Below are 25,063 nucleotides of genomic sequence, written 5' to 3' on the forward strand. Positions count from 1 at the left end.
TTGGTGCACCTTGTTGTGGGGACCCAATCAAAGACTCCTTGTTGCAGCCTCATTGCAGGTCTTTCTGATGTTGATGCTGCTGTGTGTCTTTGCACTGCCATTAAGGCCAACGTTTTGGGCATCAATCTTAATGTGCCAGTCTCCTTAAGCTTGCTTTTGAATTACTGTGGTAAATCTGTCCCAACAGACTTCCAATGCACCTAGTGGTGCCATGACCTTCTCACCTACTGCTGCCCTTTCAACAGCTTTGTTTCAATAAAAGACAGGCCATTAATGTTTGGCTGTAATACATTAGGCATGTTTCCTTCGAAATGTAACTAATATGGACAATGTTCTCTCCAAGCAATGCTCATATGTTTCCCTTTGAATTGAAAACCTTGCTACTTCTTATCTTTTCATTCTTTGAGCATTGGTGGTTTTTGTTCTTGATTTTAGACAATTAAAGTTAATTGCGACTATCATGATTATTAGTTATATTCTCATCATTTCAACAACCTGGCAATGAAAAAAAAAAGTGTTAATATCTTGCTTGAATACATGGTCTCTAAATTCATATGACAATATTGTTTTGCCTGATTGTCACTCGTGCCTATAGCTTGAATTACTCAGTTTATTTCTTTGGGGAAACCATAAAGCATACCGTACGTGCAACATGATTCACTGCATACTTAATAAACAAATGAACCAAGGTGATCATAACTTCTCAACATTGTTACAATGAGGGGAAAAAAGATGTCGTTTTAACTTCAATTCTCCTATGTCAGCACATAATTAGTGTTTTCTAAACGAGAAATGGGAGGGTTAGTTTGAGTGGTGGGGCAATTTTCATTGGCGTAATCTATGAAAATTACATGCCATGCATGGAGATCTTTTCAAGGTTCCAAAGTGCATCGTTGTCTCATGTGCCCCGTACTTGCAATAGTGTAGCTCACAGTTCGGTATGTTTTGATCTCGATACTGATGATTTTGGTTTGGTTTGAGGAACCTCTTGTTTTGATTCAGAATTTTTTTGTCATATTGTTACAAGTTTGTTTCAATGCAATATAGTTTTTTTTAATACAAAAGATACTGAATGTAATGTTGAACTACTTTTAGTAAGAGGGACATTAAATAAATTATCCTATCTCGTCTTTGTTGTATTATAGATCATGATGAAGATATTGGTCAACCTATCATTGTCTGGCCAACCAGCACCCTTCAGAAATTGAGGTCTTTTTTCTTGTTTTTGTCTGAGAAGTCGCCTTTATCTTTATGCATAAGGTATCCATGAAATCTTGGATTTGTGGATGAAAGCTTCCTTCCCAAAAGAATAAGATTTCATGGATGTGGATTGTTTTCTTATGAACCATAATAATTAAGTTTTGATATAGAGAAATTCATTTAATTTGTCCTCACAGAATAACAAAATATTGAAAATGGAGAAGTTTTTCCTGACTCACTAATAAAGGTTTCCTATATAATCTGCGCAATTTCCTTCATTGTGGAAGATCATGAAATTGGGTTGGAGTTTCCAAATTACAATACCTTATTATGACCCAAAAAGCAAAAGAGAAATTACAATACCATATAATTAGTAGAGCCACTTTATCTGATGGGTGAGAAGCCAAGGTAGCAACTAGAAGGAAGGTTCTAGTTTTGATTGTTGTCATTTGCTAGTTTACCTTGTTTTTCATTACACTACTACTCCTTTTTGTAGAAGTGAAATCTTTTGTGTCCGACTCAGTGGTAGAGAGCATTTATTTACGTACTGAAATCAATGCTCTTTTTCGTTAGGAACTCATTTTCAGAGTATTTATCTACACAACCAAGACCGATGTTGGCTAGTACCTCTCTTTTTCCCCTCGACTTCATTATACTAAAGGAAACCCTCCAGCTAGTAGACGGAGAATCTTGATTCTTGGAAACATTTTGGTCAAATGCGGACACGATCAATTAAGAGATTTAAACCTCTCTGTAAGAACAAGGGTGTCCTTTTGTTTTGGTGCCTTATATAAAAAAGCATGAAATTCAGAAAGCTCCAAAGTTGAAATCTGGCCTATTCTTCAAGTGCACCGCAGGCCAGCAAGTGACAGAATTAGATCCAAAATAGTGTGCACTGTGTACTCACATGGGTGTCTTTGACAAATTTAGATTCCAAAAGAAAAAGGACTATAAATCCCTAATTCTATTCATTATATCCACCACCTAAAAATCCATCTACAAGTTAAGACAAGTATATCAATCAGTCACTTGACTACCTAAGGGAATTTAGTTCTAAAATGGCTTCTTCTATGGCAATTGCAACCATTGCTCTTCTTCTCTCCCTTAACCTTGTATTTTTCACTACAGTGAGTTCAAATCATCATGTTCCTAATTGTCCACCACCACCAAAAACCCCAAAACACCCTCCTCCCTCAACCCCAATCCCTCCAGCTAAAGCCTCTTGCCCTAAGGACACCCTTAAGCTTGGGGTATGTGGTGCTTTGTTGAATGGTTTGGTGCACCTTGTCGTGGGGACCCCACCAAAGACCCCTTGTTGTAGCCTCATTGGGGGTCTTGCTGATGTTGAAGCTGCTGTATGCCTTTGCACTGCCATTAAAGCCAATGTTTTGGGCATCAATCTTAATGTGCCAGTCTCCTTAAGCTTGCTTTTGAATTACTGTGGTAAGTCTGTCCCAACAGGCTTCCAATGCGCCTAGGGCTGCCATGACCTTCTCATCCGCTACTGCCCTTTCCACATCTTTGTGTGAATAAAAAAAGGCCATTAATCTTTGGCTGAAATACATCATGCATGTTTCCTTCCATATGTAATTGATATGTAGAGTGTTCCCTACATTCTTGCGTTTCCCTTTGAATTGAAAACTGTGTTACCCTTTGTCCATTCAGTCTATGAGCATTGGTAGTTTTTATTATTGATTTTGGACAATTAAAATTAAATGAACCTACATGTCATGATTATTCATTTTATATATCTCATTTCTACAACTCAACGAAAAATGTTAATATCTTACTTGAATGTGTGGTCTAAATTCACATTTGACAACATCATACTCTTCAGCAAAATAAGCCTGGCAATAAAGCATTGCCTGATTGTCACTCATTCCTATAGATCAGTAGATTCATCCTTAGATATGTGTGGTTTTGATTCAACATAGCAGGATGATATGATTAAATAGCTAGAATTGCTAACTTTATTTCTTCGGAAAACCAGCATGAACCGCACGTACAACATCATTCATTTCCAATAGAGTTCTTCCTTTGTCCACACAGCATAATTAAATTAATCTGGTTTATTCCAACATAGCAGAAATGGAAAATATCAATAAGTACATCAAGAAGTAATTCAGAGCTAGCTAGGTAGACAGTTTCTAATTAAGCACAGACAAAACCTTGTGGCACCTTTCCTCCACATGCATTAACAAGCAAACTAAGAGCAACAGGCACTTCGAGCTTGACAATTCCCAAGACATTGGCCTTAATAGCAGTGCAGAGACACAATGCAGCTTCAAGATCTGCAAGACCCTTGATTAGGGTACAGCATTCCTTGCTGGGTTTAGTCCCAATAACCTCGGTCACCAACCCTAACCAACTGCCACAAACACCAAACTTAAGGGTATCTCTAGGGCATTTGTCTTGCTTCTTTGGGACAGAGGCAGGCGAGGAAGGACTTGTAGGAGGGCATGGAACCTTGTTAGAGGAAACAAGAGACAAACATATGATGTTAAAGAGAATGAAAAGAACAACTGCCTGGGAACCCCTGAAGCCCATTTTCACTCTACAAATCAGAATTGGCAGATTGCAATCACTAGACACTAGATAAATATTTATAGAAATATGGAATAATAATCAAATTGTGAGGGTGGTGTCTGAAATTGGGATATGGTCCATGGATGGTGCAGGAGTTAGATTTTTTTTATCAATTGGGTGGTTAGTGTCACTAGCATCCTTTTCATTTGTGGTTGACAGCGAGCAAAATCTGATCACATTTTGGCCTATCAGATTTAGTACTCCTGTCTGCTCTACCTGCGTGGCAAAAACATTTAAGAGAAACATTCAAGCGCCCGTGGTGTAATAATTGGTTCTTATAATATTATAATGCTTTTGAACGTATTAATCTGTACTCTTTCGCTCAACATAATCTAAAGTGTAATGACAAGTTGGCCTTAAATTGAATTATGAAACTGATTATACAACCATATTTTGCCCAACATCTTTTATATTGAACTAGGAAAATGCTAAAGAAATCATAATATATAAAGATTATTAATACAAGGGATATTCTACTTTATTCTAATCTAAACAACATGTAAGAGGATTCGAACTTAAGTGCAAAATGGGGAGTACATCTGCTCATAATATATATAGTTGATCACATGATGTAGTAATTAATACACGTATCACATTAGAAAATATCACTTATTCAAAATATGTCCTAGTTCCATTATGAAAATATAATAATTTTAGGGGCACCAAGTCTTATCCTTATTGCCTCTTAAGAAATGCTCAATTCCTTGGTGTGCAAAGACGTACATTAATAAAGAATATCCTCTCTCCTTTGAGAGTTTCATTAGCAGCCATGTTTATGGAGAAGCTAACATCCTAGCTGGTTTAAGCCATAAATTCATTTCTCCTCATGTATGGATTCATTCCCTTCATGTTGAAGCCATTCAAGTTCTTCGTTTTGACCTTTCTGCCAGTGGCTGTTCACGGGCTTATTTTTATATTTTTATTTTGTCCCAGCTAAAAAAAAAAAAGTATTCTCCCCATTTCTAAAACTTCAACTGATGGTAGCATTTCATTTGTTTATTTATATGATCACACACAATAATTTCTAAATTTTTAAGGTAACTGTCTGTTTATAGGACATGTTGAAAAAATGGTTGGTGTGCGTCAGAGTACTATCTTATCGTTTGACTTGTAATAAACTAAGCTTAGCAATTGGTGGTGGTCTTTCCATTATGAACAAGTCCTTAGAAATCCCAGAAGTAGGACGAAAACATGAGATATAGAGACAACATTTGGTGGACCCAGGTGACGACATGGCTAATCAATCTGTTAGTATTCTTAAGGATAATTACTTAATTCCTCTCCCCCACCCCACCCTTAAAAGCTTTAAGCAGCACACATTTCAAACCCACTGGTTTGGGTTTCCATCAAATAAACTTGCAATAGGGCTTTCCCTTGAGAATTGAGAACACGCACTAAACGAATTCTCCAACTAACCAACTCCCCAACAGTGAACCTCCTGTGATCCATATAAATCCCATTTAACTCTTCCATTTTCCTCACACTTTCAATCTCAAAAACTTCACTCCGTAATATCAAACCATCATCTAGCTTTCTTTCAGATCAAAATAAATTTGAGCGAAATGAGCCAAGCGGGTATGCAAAGGCCTGTTCTAACGTTTGTGTTTGGGGCCATGTTTGGAGCTTTCATCACTAGACCTAGCCCCCAATGTTGCCATTGTCATCACGACCATGAAGGTCGCAAGCATTCGCCTGGGCCTCTCCAAGCCATTGACAACAAGAAGATTGGTTCAAACCAAGGAGTCGAAGTTTCAACAATACCCTCAACAACTCCAGGCATGGAAAACTAGCTTAGCTCAAGGGATGGGCATCTCATCCGAATTATTCGCGTACTAACCGTACCGTACCGATGGTTTGGTTTTATTTGGTTAAATAATTATTTTTTAATTTTAATTATTCCGATCCGATTTGTACCGAAATGTTTGATTTGGTTAACAGAAACAATATCCCTAACTCGGCGGAAACCCGTACCGATCCGATATGTATACATATTTTATTATTTAAATAAAAATCAAGAAACCAAAGGTAAATACAATCAACATTTTGTATCACTCTATCACTGCCTTATCACCATTGTATCATTACTTTATCACCATTGTATCACTTCTTTATCACCTAGAAACTGTAGCACTTTTTGGTCATAGAGGAATTTATGAACTTCCTGTGTTTTCCAGTTTCGACTTTTGTCCCCTTTTTTACCTATAACTTTCCAACCGTTGATCCAAATTTGATGTTCTTTATATGGTTGGATTCCAAATTAAAACCTAAAGAACTCATTGCGGAACAAATGTCAAAATCATTTACATAAATGTAGAGAATTCAATAAAAAGAACACTCAAAGTTTCAAACAACAAACACAAGTGGCTCCCAGAACATCTTGAGTACATATTGAATGATATATTGACTAAATTATTTGATTTCATACTTGGATGAATTAGACTATTGGATTTTTATATTTTACAAGGATAATTTGGTGTATTTATTCAAGAACTTATGTTATGTGAAAGTCGTATAAATTGTATTTTTATTAGTATGTTTTTATTACGGTACTACTGGTGTACCAAACCAATCCGAACCGAATATTAGGTTAACCGATCCAAAGTCTATCGAAGTTTTTGGTTTGATTAACGGAAGAGTCATCTACCATTCCGAACAAATCCGTGCCCATTCCTACTTAGCTCTATGATCCAAAACCACCACACCTTTTGCTTATATTATTATAGGGAAAATTGTGGTTTTGCTCCCTGAACTATACCATAATTGTCAATTTGCACTCTCGATTATTTTTTCGGTAAATTAAGGATACGAATTTGTTAAAAATAGCCAATTAGGTCCCTACCGTCAAACTTTGACTGATTTCATCCATTTCTCCGTTACTCTTCCCACGTGATGCGTACGCGACCCCTTTAAGAATGGCAAAATCGCCACTTCACCCTTCACTTCAACTAAATTACACAAAACCACCGAGATCACGTCATTTGGGCAAAATTGTATTTTAGAGTTTCAAGAGTGGGTAATGCGACTTTAGGTTTGAGAACTTGAGATACAATTGCTGAAACTAATTGGACAGAGTGAAGATTCGTTTGAAATTTGAGGGTTAATACAGAGAGATTCTGATAGACTTTGAGAGCGATTGTTCGAGGAGATGTATGCTATCCTAAGAGATGGTGGAGAGCATCGGAAGTAATGTAAATGTCTACTTTTCCTAACTTCTCTCCACCTCATGAGTTTTGACGAATATTATACCATCACGTTTCTATGAATCGATGAAAAAGAGAGTTTTTTTTTTCAATGGTCCCTTTTATGTCGGTATTGGTTTGGAAGGAGATTTATTCCATGTTGACCCTTTTTATGTCTTGTTATGAGACTCCTTCAACGGGAGTTGTATAATACGTTTTATTCATGTGTGGTCCTTCCTCTTTCTATCAGTTCAGTGGTGAAAGATTCGTTCTCTGTGATGAGTTTTAATTTTGCAGATGTTTTTGTACTTTAGTAAGTTGGTATAGGTGTTGAATGTTAGATAAATGTGGTAGATAGACATTAACTGTTCTAGATTTTGAACTATGCAGCTTATCTTGACAATTCACCATGGATGGTATGTTATGAATGGGTTCTATTTAGGTGGCACTGCGCACTGGAGTGACAACCATTGCAAAGATTATGTGTCCATGTTGGATTTGTATGAGTCGGCAGTAAAGCTTGGGTACACAGAACAAACAAGTAGGTTCTTTTACAATGAAAAAATGGTTGGGTTCCAATTATTACAGACAAAGATTATCTTGAGTTCATAAAGCACCAGTCCTCAAGACAATTAGCTGTGATATACATTACTAACATCTCACAACAAGGGCATACATTAGAGAGCCAAGTTTCTATTCCAAGTGGTGCGGCACAGCAACAAAGGTAAACGACCTGCCGTTGAACATGTTAATATGGGTGGTGAGGGTTTTGTAGATGTGGATATGGATTTAGAGACAGATGATAATGAAAATCTAGATGGTTATGGGGGAGATGATGAGTTTGTCAATAATGACCAGTTTGGGGAAGGTTTTGTATATGATCAATTTGATGAAGGTTTTGTAGATGCTCAGTTTGGTGAAGGTTTTTTAGATGCTCAGTTTGGTGAAGGTTTTGCGGATGATGTCTTTGATGACGATATAAACAGATATGATGAGTCAATTAATGTGGATGAGTTTGTATATGTTGATGTGCAAGTAGAAGATAAAGATGAAGATCAAAATGAAAATGAGGAAGAACCTGATGTAAAAGATTATGTGTATAGAGAAACTGGGTTTGAGCAAAGTGATGAAGAAGATGAGAGGGTTTATGGTAGATTTGTTGTAAATGAAGATAAAGAAGACCATGAGAAAGAACCAGGTGAGGCAGATACTTATAAATATGACACTGATGATTTGAGAAGTGTTCATGATTCTGAGAATGAGGGAAATATTATAGTGAGAGGGAAGACCAAAAGAGGAAGAGCCCTTAGATTTAAGCAGTATTACAGAGATCATGACTTGAGGTTTCCCAAATTTAATATGGGGCTTAAATTCCCAACCATGACAGAGTGCAAAGAAGTTGTTCAATACTATGTTAATAGTTGTGCCAAGTTACTGAACTTTGTGAAGAATGAGCCTGGTAGGCTCATAATTAAATGTAACGGAAAATCAGTCCTTAGGTACTATATGCATCTCATGTTGCAAAAGGCTGACTGTTAGAGTGAAGAGTTTTGTAGGAGAGCACACATGTGAGAAAGAGGAAATAAGCAGATTTTCCACTTCTAGTTGGTTAGCTGCAAGATTTGATAAGGAGCTTAGGACAAATCTTAATATTTCAATGGGAGATTTAATGGCATTGGTAAGGAAGCATTATTTCATTGATGTTACTAAGGATCAAATTTATAAAGCAAAGCAAATGGCTCAAGAGAATATTCAAGGGTCAATTGAAGAACAATATGCAAAGCTATGGGACTATTATGAATAGATTAAGAGACAAAATACAGGTAGCACAGTCCTTATGAAGACAACTTTGAGAGGTGCAGATCCAGTTTTTCAAAGGATGTATGTATGTTTTGATGCTTGTAGAAGAGGATTCTTAGAAAGTTGTAGGACAATAGTGGGATTACAATGGCATGTTCCCAATAACATTTGGTGTGGTGGAGATTAAGAACAGAGAATGTTGGACTTGGTTGTTAGAAATCTTCTTTAGAGATATAGGTATCACATATGGAAATGGGTGGATAATCATTACAGATAAGCAAAAAGGTCTAGGAAGAGCAATAGAAGACTTACTACCAACTGCTGAGCACAGATATTGTGTCAAGCATCTCCATGCAAACTTCAGGACAACTGGTCACAGTAGTTTGGCTTTAAAACAGAGATTATGGGTAGCAAGAGCCATTACAGTTTCATGGTGGGAAGCAGAGATAGAGAGAAAAAGGGATTTGTCTAGAAAAGCTTACAAATGGCTAGAAGATAGGCCTGCAAGCCATTGGAGCATATCACCTTTCAAAATTGGCCAAAGTGTGATATGTTGCTCAATAATTTATGTGAATGTTTCAATTCTGCTATTTTAGAATCTAGAGACAAACCAATATTGACAATGCTAAAAAGATTAAGAAGTTATTTAATGTTGAGAATGGCAAGGCAAAGAGAAAACCAGTGGACTCAGAAGGTTCGACCAAGGATTGTAAAGATAATGTTAAAAACCTTGAATTAGAGTGGGTCATGCATTGCTCAGCATACTGGAGGACGAAAGTATCAAGTTATGCACATGTTGGGGGGGCCAATATGTTGTGGATTTGAATAGGCATACATGCTCATGCATGAAATCAAATCTTTGTGGTCTTCCTCGTTGCCATGCACTGGCTGCAATCTCAAGGAAACAGAGGAGTCCCATGCAATATGTGAATCCTCCTTATTTTAGAGATGCATATGATAGAGCATATGGGAATTTCATTTTCCCAATGCCTAGTCAAGACTTATGCGTGAAAATAGGCAATCCACCCATCAAACCTCCTGTGTAAGCAAGTTGGAAGGCCAAATAAATCTAAGGTAAGAGGGACAGAGGAGATTCCAAAAGGTGCCACAAAATTAAGGAGGTATGATATCATAATACACTGCAGAAGATGTGACCAAGAAGGGCACAATGCAACTAATTGTGGTCGAAACGATGGAGAAGGGCAAGCTAGCAATTCACAAAGGCCAAGGCAAGCTGCAAATAGGCTAGGTAGAAGGCCAAGGCAAGCTGCGAATAGGCAAGATGCACCTACCGAACTTGCAAGAACCCAAACTGTTGCTAGCCAAACTCCCCACCCCAAACCAATGAGAAAGGCAAAACTAAGGGTATGATGTTGCTTGGTATTGTTTGATTTTATGCTTGGTATTATTTGATGTTGCTTGATATTATTTTATGATGCTTGGTATTGATTTTGATTTTACTTTATAGTTTTATGCTTGGTATTATTTGATGTTGGTGAATACGGATAAGGCATGGAGAGGTAGAGGCACTTCAACTGCAGGAATGGAAGGGAGAGGCACTGCTCCAAATGCAGGACTGGGAGGGAGGGGCATTGCTCCAACTATAGGAGTGGATGAGAGAAGCTCAGTTCCAACTGTACAAGTGGGTGGGACAAACCGCCAACCAAGTGTAATGTTTGTGTTTGCAAGTGGAACACAGGATGAGTCAGTGGTTATCTCTTAATTCCCAAAGTTCAAAACACATGCAAAGAAGGCAAAGCCTTAGAGGCCATGACAGTAACCTTGTAATTTTTTTAGGCAAGGCCTTCTCCAACCCATGAGAGGCTAAACTCAAATTTCCCCCTTCTAAAAAGTGACTATTTGAGTTTTATCCGAACTCAAATTGTTTTTTCTCCCAACCCTCCGGACTCAAATTTTAAGTCCGCAACTTTATTAAATTGTTTAAGAATAGTTTAAGTCTAATTTTTTTTTATGGATAACTTTTCTTCATTCAATCTTTTTAAATAACTTCATAATTAAATTTTTTGAACAATTTGACCTAAAAAAATTAAAATTTCACAAATATAATTTTATTTCAAAAGAAAACACACAATACTTCAAATTCACCATACATGAATGCCAATAGGAATAAACTAATAACCACCATCGTGCGGGCTGGCATAATAGTCCCCTGGGGTATCTTCAAAATTAACGGTAGACTGTTACCCACTGCATGTTCTTGCATAATTTCATCTTATTTATCCCCTCAATACTTCTTCTTTCTTGGAGTACATTTGGACACGCCCATAGACATTATTTTTTGTTCTTGGGCTTCCTTATCTTGCTGCTTCTGATACGCATAAGCATCAGCTTAATCTTGGACAAACTTGTCCAATATGTTGAGCTTTCGTCTCCTATCATCCTCGAAAGCAATACCTTACTCTACCAATGTTTCCAAGTACATATCCCTTTTTGGTTGAGAATGGTCAGGCATCTTCCCCTGTTTTTTTTTTTTTTTTTTTGCAACCTTTTCTTTATCTCGTCCCTCAGGCCTTGGACTAGGCATGGTGATTTCATCTGCATCGTTATCCAAATTCACCATACTTGCACTAGCTCCAAATGAACGTTGTGTGGGAGGCTCATTTATATCGTTCCACTTTGGGCAATCTTTTAAGATTTCCCAAGCATGGTACAACTTGAAAGGCCTATTTGGAGCCTTATTATCATTAAGAAATATTATTTTCGCATACACGTCCTACGCATGAAAAAATAAATTTAAGTTTGGAGTTGAATAAAATTACAATATAAATTAAAAACTTTAATAAGAATGGTTACTTACCACATCATGTAAATTTGAGCCACTTCGTGGGTTCGTATTGGCCTTAGTCAAGCATGTCTTCCAAAGATAACACTGTTGGTTGACAGTCTTGAACCGAGAAGCAATGGTTTGATATGTTCGTCGCTAGGGTCCACTAATGCTCAGATAATTTTCCAGAAACTTTTGATATACACACTTCCAAAATGTGTCGCTTGCTTGATTGGTGCCAATAGCCCCATCTTCACTGACAGAAACCCACCCTTTGCATAATGCCTCATCTTCTTCGAGCCTCCAATTCACAACTCTTTGAGATTTTGTGGACATCTTCAACAAGAATGAAAGGAGATTAATGAGATTGACAAATCATAAATAAATTGAGAAATATATAAAATGTTTTTGATAGATTATTTGAGAAATGGATGGGTATTTATAGAGTTTGGAGTGAATTTTGGAGTTGGATCTGATCTAGATTAATTTAAAATATTATTTTGACCGTTGGATTTAAATTACAGTCGTTAGATCTTTTTTTTTACCGTTAAAATAGCTTAGATTTAATCTAGATCGTTAATTTAAAGTTACTATTAGAATTTATAAAATAAAGAAAAATAATAAAAATAATAAAAAGAGAATATTTGAATTGCAACATCTCTTTGAGCTGGAATAACCCAGCATGTGGGTCCAATCTCTTTTTAGAGATACTATTTGATTTATAAAATTAAAAATAAAAAAGGAGACAGCCAAATTGCAACGGCTCTCTCGCCTAGTGCCGACACGTGGTATAGGCAATAGACAAGCCCATCAGAGCTGATCCCAACGTGGATCCCAGTGTTTTTCTCATGCACATGGGCTCTACCACCTCAGTGTGGGCTCCACTAAATAGTTTTGGATCTGGGCAATAAGTGGACTGATATTTAGGTCCAAATTTGAATTTTCCCAAATTTTGGGTCCTTCATTTTCTTAGGTTGAGAGAGATTTGGAGGGATATTTTGAGTTTAGGTCTTTGGGTTGAAGATGGCCCAATTGTGCAAGAATTTTATAATTATGAACTTGTCTGTTTTGGTAAATCTTTGTAATGCGCTGCACTTGTGGTTTTTAACCAATCATTTGTAATGCTCAGCACTAGTGATATTTAGCAAGTCTTTTGTAATTGTGCTATGGTTCAATACCAATGAAGAACGCAGTCAATGAGTGCTGGTCTATGATGGAATTGGACCTTGCCATAGAAAGAACGCAAATGCATATTGGACTTGAATGAGCAGCCGTATGCGCCAAGGGACACGGTTTTCGGGAAGAACGCAGTCAATGAGTGCTGGCCTACTGGAATTAGACCTTGCCACATCCAAATGCATAACGGAATTGAATGAGCCGCCGTATGCCCCAAGGGACACGCTTTCGTGAAGAACAGTCAATGAGTGCTGGCCCGCTGTGGCCCTTATCGGGTTTCCATTATACAACTGTTTTGAGTTGTTGACCATTGAAGAAGGGGCCAAAAGGGTCTAGCCAATAGCCATATCCCATATGTGAACCTTGACCCAACCAAAGTCTTGCCCAGCACTCAAAGTACCACTCCATACTCCATATAAAACCCATCAAACTCTTCCGTTTTCCTCACACTTCCAATCTCAAAACTTTCCCACTATACTATTCTATTACCATCTAGCTTTGAGACCAACATAAATCCGAGAAGAAAGATGAGCCAAATGGGTGTTCTAAAACCTGGTGTAACGTTTGTGTTGGGGGCCATGGCTGGAGCTTTTATTACTAGACGACGTCATCATCATGATCACGAAGGTCGCAAGCCTTGGTCTTGTCCTCGACAAGCCCATGACAAGAAAATTGAGTCAACTTCAAGCCCAGAGACGGTGGAAACTGCAACCACAGCAACAACTCCCAACCTGGCAAACTAGTATGACTTTTTTTATTATGTATGTATGTTTTATGTTTGTTGTTGTATTAATTACAGTAAGAAAAGATTTATCTCTGAAATTAAGAAGATTATGTATAGTATCATGTTAAGGAAGATTAGCCGCAATTCCTATAAATAATCTCTTATAAATCCACAGTTTAGTCCATCTAATGACATTTATTCTCCACTTTGTTCAACGACGACCTAAGTTCATAGCATCTGAACCCCCACAACATCTATCTAATTTCCATGTCCGCGGAAATTAGTAAAGAGTATGAACCATTAGTAATTTGACTGATAATCATTATCAGCAGGGTTTTTTTGGTGACTTGGGGAGCATGGATTTGGGTATTCTGGTAATAGTATTATGGTATTATTGATGTTACATCAACACTTGCATCTGCCTAAGGACTTATGACTGTCAAAAGTACCAAACAAAATGCGTATAACTTTGATTCGTGATTATCAAAACACCTCAAGACTTATGGCCCAAGGCAGCCCATAAGATCATTTTGTCAATTAATTTCCACTAGAATTAAAATAATTCAAACCAATGAACACCCAAACATTGGAGAAAATGACTTGAAGCTGCTAAACCAATCCAATAACATATGTTATGTTTACATGGGTTCATTGAGCCCATCTGTCAAACTTTAACACAACAAAAAAATATTTGCTCAAAACAGAGTGTCAATTAATCAAAGACTAAATTTTTACAATAAGAGTAAGAGAGTCCCTAAAATGTTGAAAATTGTGGAGCACCACAGAATTATGCCAGAATCCAACTAATTAATTGACAAACAGCCTTCACTTCAGCTTCTATGTTTTCCTGATGAAGTAACCAACCAAGATGCCCAAAAGACCAAAGAGCACCACAAACAATAATGAAAATCCACCCCCGCCGTTTTTGCTTAGTTCTTTTCTCAACAGGTCCTGATCAATGAAAATTTGTGTTATGCCAAAAAGGAATAGAGAAGAAAAAAAAAATAGAAAAGAGAAGTAAATACATCAAGCGCCCATCTATTCAAAGAATAAAACAATACAACCATTAACAAAAGAACAAAACTTTTTCTCTCTCTTTTCTTCTGTTTCTGCTACAACTATTGACAGCTAACCAAGTTCAAAGGGTGGTAATACTATTGGCAGCCTAACTCGATAATCAAAAGCATGATTGGCATGATGTTTATCAGAAACAACACAAAAGTAGAATGACAAATACCAACAATGCATATCATAACCAACAATGCATATCATAAACAATACCAGTTCACGATGTAGTTTCTGACTTTGTTGCAAAGCAGAGGTCTTCTCCTCAGTCAACTTGGAAATCATGGACCATGCCTGAGGAATGGATGTACATAAGAAATTGCAATATTGAAAATAAGGTAATCTAACTCAAGTGATCACATCAAATGCAAAGACAACAATAATTAGATAAAATGGATAGCAAAATAAATAAGAAAAAGAAGTTTGAAAGAATTATAAATAAAAAATTAAACTTAATGAGTACAATGGGAAAGTAAAGGAATTTGTTAACTGCTCTGGGCTTGTTAAGCGAAAAATTAAACACGAATAAGCTCCCCCTAGAGAATCGTGCACAGTAGATGAAGTAGCATGGTAGTGAGGCATGGACTAAAAACTTATGTGGCAATTAAAATGTACCGATAAACAGCCCACGTGCTATGCCTTTTTAACGAGAAACACGGATTTTAATAATAGGCTGTAATTGAAGGTACAAGACATAATTGACACAAGTTATCCACTGGATTGCATACAAGATCCCTAAACCAGAAAACAAGGTCCTAATAACTAAGTACAATTATTATAAAACAGCTAAGCTAACCATACGAGAGTTCAAGAAACCTCCACCTTCCAATCCACATGAATGAGGAAAAATGCTATATCCTGAAACTACGAGGAAATTGCAGCCCACAAAGAATCCCCAAAATGAACTCTATCCCACAATACTTCCATTTCCTTCCTCCTATTATTTTGAAAAATTATTTTGTTTCATGCACAGTCATTACAAAATTTCCCATCATGCTGATGATAAATCTCAAAATTGAAATTTATAACAGTGGTTCCACCTAAACAAAAGTGAACTTTACACTAACGAAAACTAAGCATGCCTCCTGGGAAAGAAAGTCAAAAAATTACTGTTCGGAAACCTAGAAGTTCCTAAAATATTATGGAATTTTAGCTACCACCAAAGGCCTCTTAAGAACTAAGTGGTAGAAACGACATAAAATGACCAAAAACTTAGGTATCGACAATCTCTAATGACTGGTACTGACCCCTATGGTTACTATCATTCAATACATTCGTGAACTTAGTACATTATGCTTGGTTATAACATTCTAGAAGCAAATCAAGCACTAAGATAAGAAACCTCCAAATAGGCACTATTGGAGAATACCTTTTAGCAATGACATACTTAGTCTAGATGCTTTCTACAGAGAAAAAGAAAACGTTATAAAAGATAAAGTTGTCCCTTCACCATATATTCAAAGTTTAAGCACTCTACAGAATTCACGAAGATTAAATGCAAGAAAATGAAACTAGATCTGTCAACTCCAAGGTAAATTCCTATGAAATTTAAAAGAAAGTATATTTGTTAAGGACAATAGAAAGGACGTCTCACCTCTGATGACTTCTCTTTCGGTTCCTCAAGAGATCTTGATACCTGAGCTTTCCATATAAAATGAAAATGAATAACTATTCCACAAATTCAATTCATTTTCAAACTTTCCTGAAAGCTTGCATTAAAATAAAAATATATAAATAAATAAAACCCTCACAGCATCAAACAAGGAAGTGTTTTGATTCCCATTATCAAGCACTGAAGCCCTGGGAGAAGAGCCTTCGTCAGATCCTTCAGGGACAGGTGATGGGGGATTCGCAGGAAAGTAGACTACCCGCAATTTGAACTCTCCCACAACCTTACCATCCTCCTTGTTGAACTATAAACAAGTTAGCACAAAAATCAAATCAACGAAAATAAACCCCAAAACAGAACCTTTACAACGAAAAGAAAATTTGCTGGCAGCATCATCCAACCATTTCAGGCGTAATGTCTTTCGGAGTTACACCATCTGGTGCAACAACACTTTGAAGGAGAAATTTGTCCTTGCACTGCATATCTGGGGGTGCCTCTTTTTGTGCTTGCATTGTAACTACAAAAATCAACTTTAAATCAGGAAACCACTAAGATAAACAAATTAATAGGTTAAACAATTATATCAATGCTTTCTCCCAAAAACAAAAACAAAAAACTAATGGAAGCAACCAGTTATAGCCTAAAGAAAATAGAGAAAAACAATTAAACACATTATCAGCTAAAGCAGTGAACACTATGACATCATTAAGCTCATGAAAGAAAATTCAGATTTCAAAAACTTGAAAATGGAAAAATAGATGTGATAACTGAGAAATTAATATGAACCATTTATTATTTAAATTGATTGAATATTCACCTGTAACATCACATGTTGTTCCGGGCAAAACAATTCCGGCATTGGGCCGGACGCAGTATTTTTTTGGATTGGTTGTTTTAACCTATTCAATCACATCATCCAAACAGTACGCATTATGAATCCATAGCTTAAATGTTCAGACCAAGCCAATTAACAATTGTAATGGGAAAACAAAAAAATTACCTTGAACGCCACATATTTATCTGTTTTGTTGGTCAATTGCAAGGAACACGAGCTCTGCTTCTTCACTTCAACTTTTCCACCACAAAAAATGAACCCAAAAATTAAATCAAACACTTGGACAATTTTCTCAATGGCAAAATCAATATTACCATACCATTTAATCATACTGGACCACACACAAATTCATAATGTACCTAACTACAAAAATTTAAAGGCAATGAAAGAAAGGTAATTCATTTTCAAACAGAACGCTTTAGCGCAAGCATTCAAAGTTTAGAACCATAATTGACAGAAGAAATTCAATCCAACTCTACCCAGCCCCATACTTATTTGCATAATTAAAATGTGTCATCGTAGTCCAGTAAAACCCAACATGGCATTCAAAATGGATATTTTTCTTTAATTTTCTCACCAACCAAACGGAAAATCATCTGACATACAAACGAAGGAAATTTAAATTTAAAGAAAGACGAAAGCAACAGACTTACATGGGAATTTGAGCTCTGTGGGCTGAATGCTAAGAAGATCTCCAGTACTCATGACCGCGAATCAAATTATTTCTTTTTTTTTTATCACCTAAATCTTTTCAAACAAAAAATTGAAATAAAAATTTAGGGTTTGGGAGAAAATATATGATCCGAGTGAGAAGGAGAAAAGAGAGACGGGAAGAAGAAATAGCAGAAGAAACAGTTTCCGTGATTCAAAAAATATGGAGAGAGATAAACTCACCGGTTGTTTAATTTACGGTGACTAGTTTCAACCGTGGATCTGAATTGAGTTTATCTCAATCCAACGGTGAGAAAGTCGCCAGTGATGTTCAATAAGTGAATGGCAGTTACGTTAGGTACTGGAATTAATTTTATTTCTGCTTTTTCCGTTCCATCCTTTTCTGGTTTTAATGTTTTCTTCCATGGCCTGATTCAGAGGTTTTTAAAATGTTGGTGAGCGTCGATGAAATGCAGTATGACTAAAATGCCCATGTAATTTCTAGCTCTTTACATGGTTTGACGGTAGTGTGAATTTATTTTGCAAGGGTGTTTATGGCATGTTGGAAAATTGTGTCATTTTGTGAAACAAAAAGAGTAACATATTTACACCAACTTTGCCGTTTCTGATAGAAAAATAAGGAAAAATTGCAGCCACCTACCTCCATGTAAAAAAAGAAAACATTACGATATTTTTTCCTTTTTTGTAAAATTATTGAATTGGCAAGCTTTAATTAATTTGACCGAGGGGTTTACCTCAGTGGTGAGGTGGCTCCCCTTTCCCCCCCTTGTCACATGTTCGAATCTCAGAAAAAATGCTTCCTTCCTAATGCAATGTATTTATCGCTAATAAATAAATAAATAAAGATTTTCTATTTAAACCTCACACTTCTCTTAGTTCACTTCAATATTTAAATCATTAAGCTGTAAGTTTTATTATTGTGTAAAAAGACAAAAAAAGTCATCCAACTTAATACTTAACCCTAGTACATCTATACATACATCCCACCACTCTTCATATTAAGTTTTAGAAAAATATAAACTCCTCTACATCGTATTGCCAGAGATGTAGAACATTGACGAGCATGCCTCTTTAAAATCTGTGTGGGAACTAATGGAAAGACTTGTTGATTGTTTAGCTGTAATGATCTTATTCTCTTCCCTTTGTTTGGAGAAGGACCCCATACATATGCTCAAGATTTTCATCATTGAGATTCAAAAGAGTTGTCGATTTCGAATGCCAATGAAAATTGAATACCTCATTGTCATTATTAAATACTCAAGAGAGAAAATGATAAAATGTCTAGCAATTAACATTAGAGCTTGCAAAACGTACTTCCTCCTCTAAGGGTAGCTTGTGGGGTTTAAATAGAAAATTTCTTTTATTTCTTATTTTTCAGCTTGGGGTGTATTTAAGGATAGTTTGGGAAGATAGTGGGATTTTCTTAGAAATTGTGAAAATTTAAATTAAAAGTTGGGGTGAACTTAGAACAAGAGGTGAACTAAGAGAAGTGTGGAATTTAAATAAAAAAACACTTTAAATTAATTCAAAGAAAAACAAGAGTCAGGTTGGTGCCCCATGAATTAATATAAATCTAAACTGATTAATCTATAAAGTTCAATAGGATTCAATGTATGATGCAAAAGTCTTTTATTGTATCCAACAATATATATATATATATATATATATATATATATAGGTTCTGTTAAAATGGAGGTATTTGAAAGAAATTATTTAGATTTGATAACCAAGGGTTTAGGGCCCCCCCCAACCCTCAATGGGAGGGTAGCAAACCAAAAATATTGGCATTCATGATATATATATTTTTCAAAACAAGCAAAATTTGATTAATAATGGGTAAATACAAGAGATGTACAAGAAGAACACACCTCAAATGGAGGTTCTAATAGTCTAAACAAATAATTTAACCTTATAAGCAATATTTGGTGACTGGGATTGGATTGGATTATGAGGTAGAAATAGATTATATTGTATTACATTGAATTGGAAATAATAACACTAATCCGATAATGTGTTTGGTACTACACGTGATTAATGTGTTGGATTAATTAAAATTTGCTATTACATAGCTTAGTAGGATTAGACATACTCCAAATCTAACTTAATCTCAACATTTTGGTAGGATTCATAACCCTATTATATTTGGCCCTAATAGGATTAGACAATCAATCCATATTATTTTTAGGCCACCAAAAATTTAACTAGGATTATGAATCCTATACAACTCACCAATCGGACAGTCATCTAAATTCCTAAAATTGAAATCACTCGACCTAGATGTACCGATACAAATAATTTGACATAATTTGACATGTACATATCCCTGTAGCACAAGAATTCAATACTTTACTATGTTAATTTTCACGTGCTACAAGTCACACAAAACCTTGATAAAAGCTTGTGCTAGGTCAAAAAGCCTATCACTATATAGACTGTAGAGTCTAGAGAGGAGGGAGGGAGGCTATCTCTAAATAACCAGTTCATGGATACATGTAATATATTAAGGATCCTCCATGCACGGATGATGATTCCCAAAAGAAATAGTTTCTCTTCTCAAGTTAAGAGGCATTGGGGATGGAGATCTAAATAAGTAAACAATTGATTAGGATGGGTTTTGAAATTTGTCGCTTACTTTTTTTTGTTACATTTTTTGTCACTACTTTGTCATTGGAAGAAAACATAAGGGGGATGAAGAAACAAGAAAAGAAGAGACCATGGGGCTTGCAAGTCTGGGATCGTGGTGTTATCTATAGTTCTTTATAAGGAAAGATGAAATCGCCCACTTTATACGACTGTTTATTAAAAATAACTATTTTTAATTTAGAACTTTGACCCATTTTTTGAACGAGACCTTAATACTTTTAAATAATCACACTCATATAAGATGGAGAAAAACTTATTTATATCGGAATGTCACTCTGATAGTATCTCTTAAGTCAATCATGCATTGTCACACATTTTAACTTTCTCACATTATAATATATGATTAATTTATTATACCCTTTTGTGACAATCTCGTTACATAAAAATTCTTCTCATAAATCATGAATTTGGAATTCATGCTAAAAAACCAGAACTAACTCTCACACAATACCATAAAACTTATAAATATCAAAGGCTCATTTGCAAAAAGACAAAATATGAAAATGTTTTTTAATTTTCTTAGTATCATAATTTGCTTTGGTTGATGTAACTAAGTTTGTGGCCAAAATTAGATGAGGAAATGTAATAACAAACGGAAATTATATCCAGCTGGGTTTCTTTCTTCTTTTGTTTAGTGAATTTGATGCCATATTAACAATTAACAATTAAAAAAATTCCACAATCTATAATTTTAAAACAAATTCAAACAAAAAGAAGCAACAAAATTTGGTAGGCTTGTCGATCTTCTAGGGGCATACCAACTAGTCTACAACTACAAGAACACATATATAAATTATTAGATGCATTCTCGATCTTGCAACCATTTTGCTCTAGCTCCATATAGCTTCTTCTATAGCTACTCAAAGCCATCTCAACTCAAGGGCTACTTGCTTGCTCATATCATTTATACTGGCCACTCAATAGCCCTTTTGAGAGAGGATGTGCAATTTCTGATATATGGCTTCAATTTATGTAACCTAACCATGCAATGGTAATCTTGTACAAGCTTATTTTCTCTTATTATGAATGTGAATGCATGATGAATGTTACCGAACCAAACCACGTTAAAATTTTAGTTTATGTTGTTATTATACTGGAATAAATGGAGAGTGATATGTTTACTTACTTAGAATGATAACTAATACAGTAGATATTAGAAATTTTTAACTTTTCGTGCGTTAACTAGCACATACATAATTAAATATTATGTGAATTATGTATTACAATTCGTAATTCAATATCTGAAAAAAAATCAGAAATTAGATTGATTAGGTACTTGATCTCATAACTATTTTTACTCTTCCCTATTTCTAACTTCGGCCATTCATAACTCCCCCAAATTCTTTTGGAAGGAAATATCAAAATTCATAATCAATCAAACCCAACAAGAAAAAAATTCGAAGGAAGCATTTAATCACACGTGATCTTTCATTTTTGGCAGGTATTTGCACAAGTCCAACACCAAGATTTTTCTACTTTCTGTCGCTGAATTTAAGAAGCTTAAATTCAAATTGAGTCCCCCAAAATGGGAGGAAGTAACACAGAGATAGGTATTAACTGATGCTGAACTTTTTCCAACTATTAGTCATTGTTCCCCATTACTCTCTGTAACTGTTCATCATTACTCTCCATGACTCTGTAAGGAAGAAAACGAGACAATTGAACCATTTAAATTAAGCCAACCGACCCACTCAATACAACAGAGAGAGACACACACAGAGCAAACGCCCATTCTACAAAATTGGTACATATTTTTCTTTCTCCGCAAGAAAATCTTTCTTTTTCTTTGATACAAGCGATATTAGGAGATCGATACATAAAACCTCGAGTACAAAGGTAAAATGCTTTCGATTCTCATCCTCTTACAAGTGGAGGAAAATCTTCAACAACAAAATAATCGATTCTCATCCTCTTACAAGTGGAGGAAAATCTTCAACAACAAAATAAACGACACCTAATTTAATGGAACCATAACAATAATTAGATCCCACTAAATACGATTTTTAGTGTCATCTTAATAATTAAATTGGTGACGGTCGTGCGGAAGACTTTCTCTCCAAGACAAAAAGTATGAAAATTACCAACTTTTACAAATTCATACCCCCTAAAATCCCTCTGCATTTAATTTTACTTACTAAAAATATTATCACTAAATCCATCCATGCACATATTCAATACAGCGGAGCCCGATGTGGCGTCCCCTTTCGCCGGTTCATCAACCCGGCCGAAATTTCGGACACTGGTGAAAAAACGGGCCGACAAGCTGTCCGATACGTTGACATGCTACTCCTCTTTTTCCTCACAATCTCGGTCGTAGCAGTACAGGCTAGGGCCAGACACCCCACCTCACCGAACCCGCATGACCCGGACGAGGTTCGGGTTGAACCGGCCGGTTCCAGAACCGAGTCAGGAGTCATCTGACCGTCGTCTAAACCGGATTCGGGTAAGGACATGAATTTGCACTCTAGAAGGTACTTGGACAGGCCACCTTCTGTTCTTAGAACGTAATCAATCTGCAGAGAAACAAAAATGAGCGAGACCCAAGTGAGAAGAGGTGGAGAATTGAAAAGGGTATTTGGGAAAATTGAGAAAGAGTGAGAAATGAGAGAGAGAAAGCAGAAGAATTGAAATTTGTTTTGGCTCTGGGCATGAGCAAACCTTGCAGTAGAGGGAGCAAAAGAGATATGGGTCTTGCAGGCTCCTGTCACAGGTGCTGCAGATGTTGCCGGAGCCTCTGCAATTCCTTGTTTGTGGCCTTTGGTTTAAAAACACCACTTTTGCACTGTTGCTTATGTACGACTGTAGAGAGAGAAAGTTCTTGAGAATATGCTCACACAAAGAATATCAGAACAGGGATTTACAATCAAAGAATTGAATTCAAATATGGGTTCATTTCATGCTATTGTTTCGAGACCTTTTGAGCAAAGGCATAGTCCATCCATTTTTCAGCAAGCGAGAGAGAGAGAGAGAGAGAGAGAGAGAGGTGAGAATGAAAGAGAAACAGATACAGGAAGAAATTAACAGCTTTACTTTTTGGTCATGAAAAACTTTTTCACTTCTCTTTGTCAAGATGACTTTTTTAGGTGCTTGTAAACCAATCAAGGGCATACATACACTACATGATGATATGCATGTAGAATTTGTTTTATTAGGAAAGAAGAACCCAGAAAGTATAATTAAGCTTAGAAAGCTGGGAAATTTCACTTACTTGAACAGAAGAACAGTCAATTAGCTTGGCAGCATCATCCAGTCTTACAACGTCGTGGTAAACATACCTCCTTATCTGAAACATTTCAGAGAAAACAAGCATGATAAATAATAATAAAAAGATCAAAACTTTGATTGAATTTTCCAAAGAAAAGATGAGCTCTTCTGGGAAACTTTAGAATTTTGAAGGGAAATTAGTTAATTACCTGCAAAAGTCGGTGAGGGCGATGAGGATTCAAGCAGTGAGGGCAGAGACTCATGCAACAGTCCAAGCAGTAGATGTTCTTCTCGTTCTTCTTTGCCTCCTCATGAATTATGCAAGCGTTGTAGAACTTTTCAGACAGCAGGACGTCAAGCCAGTGGGGTAGAAGATTTGAAGGAACAAACTATAATAAACACATGAATTTGAAAAATTAAAACAAAAAACAAATACTTCAAACAGAACATGAACAAAATTCAATTAGTTTTCATCAAAAAAATGGCATGGAGAGAAAGAGAAGAGTTTGGAGAGCAAGAATCAGAGAGGAAAATTAAAGAAAACCCACCATTTTGCTTTTCTTAAAAGAGAAAGGGACAGTGGGTATGGGTGAGAATTCTGGTCAGGGCTTAAGAAGATATTGGTGGAGTAGCCATTATCATAGAGAGAGAAAACTTGGACTTTGGAGAGAGAGAGAGAGAGAAACGGCGCCTGGCTAAAACTGATACACTAGTATCACCCTTACCAATGAGAGCACAAAGAAAAATGAGAGAGAGAAAGGCTGGCCTCATTTATTGAGGTGGTACGCTATTTTTATTTTTATTTTCTGGTGTAGTTATTGTTTGTGTGTTCTTGTAAGTTGTAAGCAAAGGGTTGGGAAATTTAAAAAAAAAAGGTTTAGAAAATATAAAAGCTAAAATAAGCTCTTTCAAGCAAAACAAAAATGTAAAGAAAAAGATTTTGATGAAACTGGGATATCACAAATCAAAATCTTTCCCTTCTATTGCTGTTTACTAGGAGCCCATGTCCCGAAAACCCTAAAACCCTAACCAAATGGTTCTTTATTAATGGTCGGATTGCTGGTGCTCTCTCTCTCTCACTGAGTCACTGCTGCTAAGTGCTAAATGACAAGACAAGAAACAGTGACTTTTCTCAGTTCTCGGTGGAAAACGGTAAAAAAACAAAGGTGCAAGTGGGATTAGGGACTTTATAAAAATCACAAATTTCAATATGACAGTTTTACCCACCTTGCTTTCTTTTGCGGACTCTGTTAATTTTGCAATCTTTGGGCAAAGCTGGGTGCATTTTTTTCCTGTATTGACAGCACTAACCCATAATTCTTTTTCCCTTTTGTTGGCAGCAAAAGCTGTCCAAGAATATGATATGCTTTGTAAAAATGGGTGCAGGTCCCCCAAATTATATTTGTCCAATGTTAGTTGAAGCAAGTCATGTTTTGTATAAGAATGGGAATAATGTTTTAGAGTATTAATCTATAAAATCAAAATGTGACAACAAATGTAATACATAACAACATTATTTGGATGGAATATACAATAACCGAGGGAGCGCTAAAATGCTAACCAGTTTTCAAACAACAAGAAACCG

At 36.1% G+C, this 25,063-nt stretch overlaps 5 protein-coding genes across 5 annotated transcripts in view; 2 read left to right on the top strand and 3 right to left on the bottom strand.

Moving 5' to 3' along the window:
* LOC109947416 (pEARLI1-like lipid transfer protein 3) overlaps positions 1-398 on the top strand; it is a 1,045-nt gene extending 647 nt beyond the window's left edge. The window contains exon 2 of the mRNA XM_020557377.1: positions 7-398. Coding sequence (XP_020412966.1) covers positions 7-204 — 198 coding nt within the window. The 3' untranslated portion in view covers positions 205-398. The remainder of the gene's footprint in view (positions 1-6) is intronic.
* On the top strand, positions 2,184-2,941 carry LOC18787663 (14 kDa proline-rich protein DC2.15). Its single transcript, XM_007218514.2, has one exon. The coding sequence runs from the start codon at positions 2,259-2,261 to the stop codon at positions 2,676-2,678; it is 420 nt and encodes a 139-aa protein (XP_007218576.1). The 5' UTR covers positions 2,184-2,258; the 3' UTR covers positions 2,679-2,941.
* Positions 3,145-3,877, bottom strand: LOC18785151 (putative lipid-binding protein At4g00165). The gene has a single exon (XM_007218528.2). It carries the CDS (start codon positions 3,745-3,747, stop codon positions 3,352-3,354), a length of 396 nt encoding a protein of 131 aa, XP_007218590.1. The 5' UTR covers positions 3,748-3,877; the 3' UTR covers positions 3,145-3,351.
* LOC18785628 (vesicle-associated protein 1-3) lies at positions 13,979-17,820 on the bottom strand. Its single transcript, XM_007218231.2, has 8 exons — positions 17,613-17,820; positions 17,125-17,195; positions 16,942-17,023; positions 16,526-16,641; positions 16,267-16,428; positions 16,110-16,151; positions 14,732-14,809; positions 13,979-14,401 (listed from the first exon to the last, which is right to left on the bottom strand). Exons 1-8 carry the CDS (start codon positions 17,662-17,664, stop codon positions 14,288-14,290), a joined length of 717 nt encoding a protein of 238 aa, XP_007218293.1. The 5' UTR covers positions 17,665-17,820; the 3' UTR covers positions 13,979-14,287.
* LOC18784889 lies at positions 21,966-24,504 on the bottom strand. The gene is made up of 5 exons (XM_007220872.2): positions 24,027-24,504; positions 23,688-23,867; positions 23,483-23,557; positions 22,933-23,073; positions 21,966-22,787 (listed from the first exon to the last, which is right to left on the bottom strand). Exons 1-5 carry the CDS (start codon positions 24,027-24,029, stop codon positions 22,446-22,448), a joined length of 741 nt encoding a protein of 246 aa, XP_007220934.2. The 5' UTR covers positions 24,030-24,504; the 3' UTR covers positions 21,966-22,445.

This window comes from Prunus persica, chromosome G2 (genome assembly GCF_000346465.2).
Source record: "Prunus persica cultivar Lovell chromosome G2, Prunus_persica_NCBIv2, whole genome shotgun sequence".
NCBI lineage: Eukaryota > Viridiplantae > Streptophyta > Magnoliopsida > Rosales > Rosaceae > Prunus > Prunus persica.

Bases quoted from the DNA above. Each gene is read 5' to 3' on its own strand.
- LOC18787663 (XM_007218514.2), top strand. From the start codon at position 2,259: ATGGCTTCTTCTATGGCAATTGCAACCATTGCTCTTCTTCTCTCCCTT.
- LOC18785151 (XM_007218528.2), bottom strand. From the start codon at position 3,747: ATGGGCTTCAGGGGTTCCCAGGCAGTTGTTCTTTTCATTCTCTTTAAC.
- LOC18785628 (XM_007218231.2), bottom strand. From the start codon at position 17,664: ATGAGTACTGGAGATCTTCTTAGCATTCAGCCCACAGAGCTCAAATTC. The intron at 17,196-17,612 runs GTAAGTCTGTTG...GTGGTGGAAAAG, and splicing joins CACAGAGCTCAAATTCCCAT to TTGAAGTGAAGAAGCAGAGC. The intron at 14,810-16,109 runs GTGAGACGTCCT...TCCATTCCTCAG, and splicing joins CGAAAGAGAAGTCATCAGAG to GCATGGTCCATGATTTCCAA.
- LOC18784889 (XM_007220872.2), bottom strand. The intron at 23,074-23,482 runs GTAAGTGAAATT...CTCTCTCTACAG, and splicing joins TTGACTGTTCTTCTGTTCAA to TCGTACATAAGCAACAGTGC. The intron at 22,788-22,932 runs GTTTGCTCATGC...GTTTCTCTGCAG, and splicing joins TTTGCTCCCTCTACTGCAAG to ATTGATTACGTTCTAAGAAC.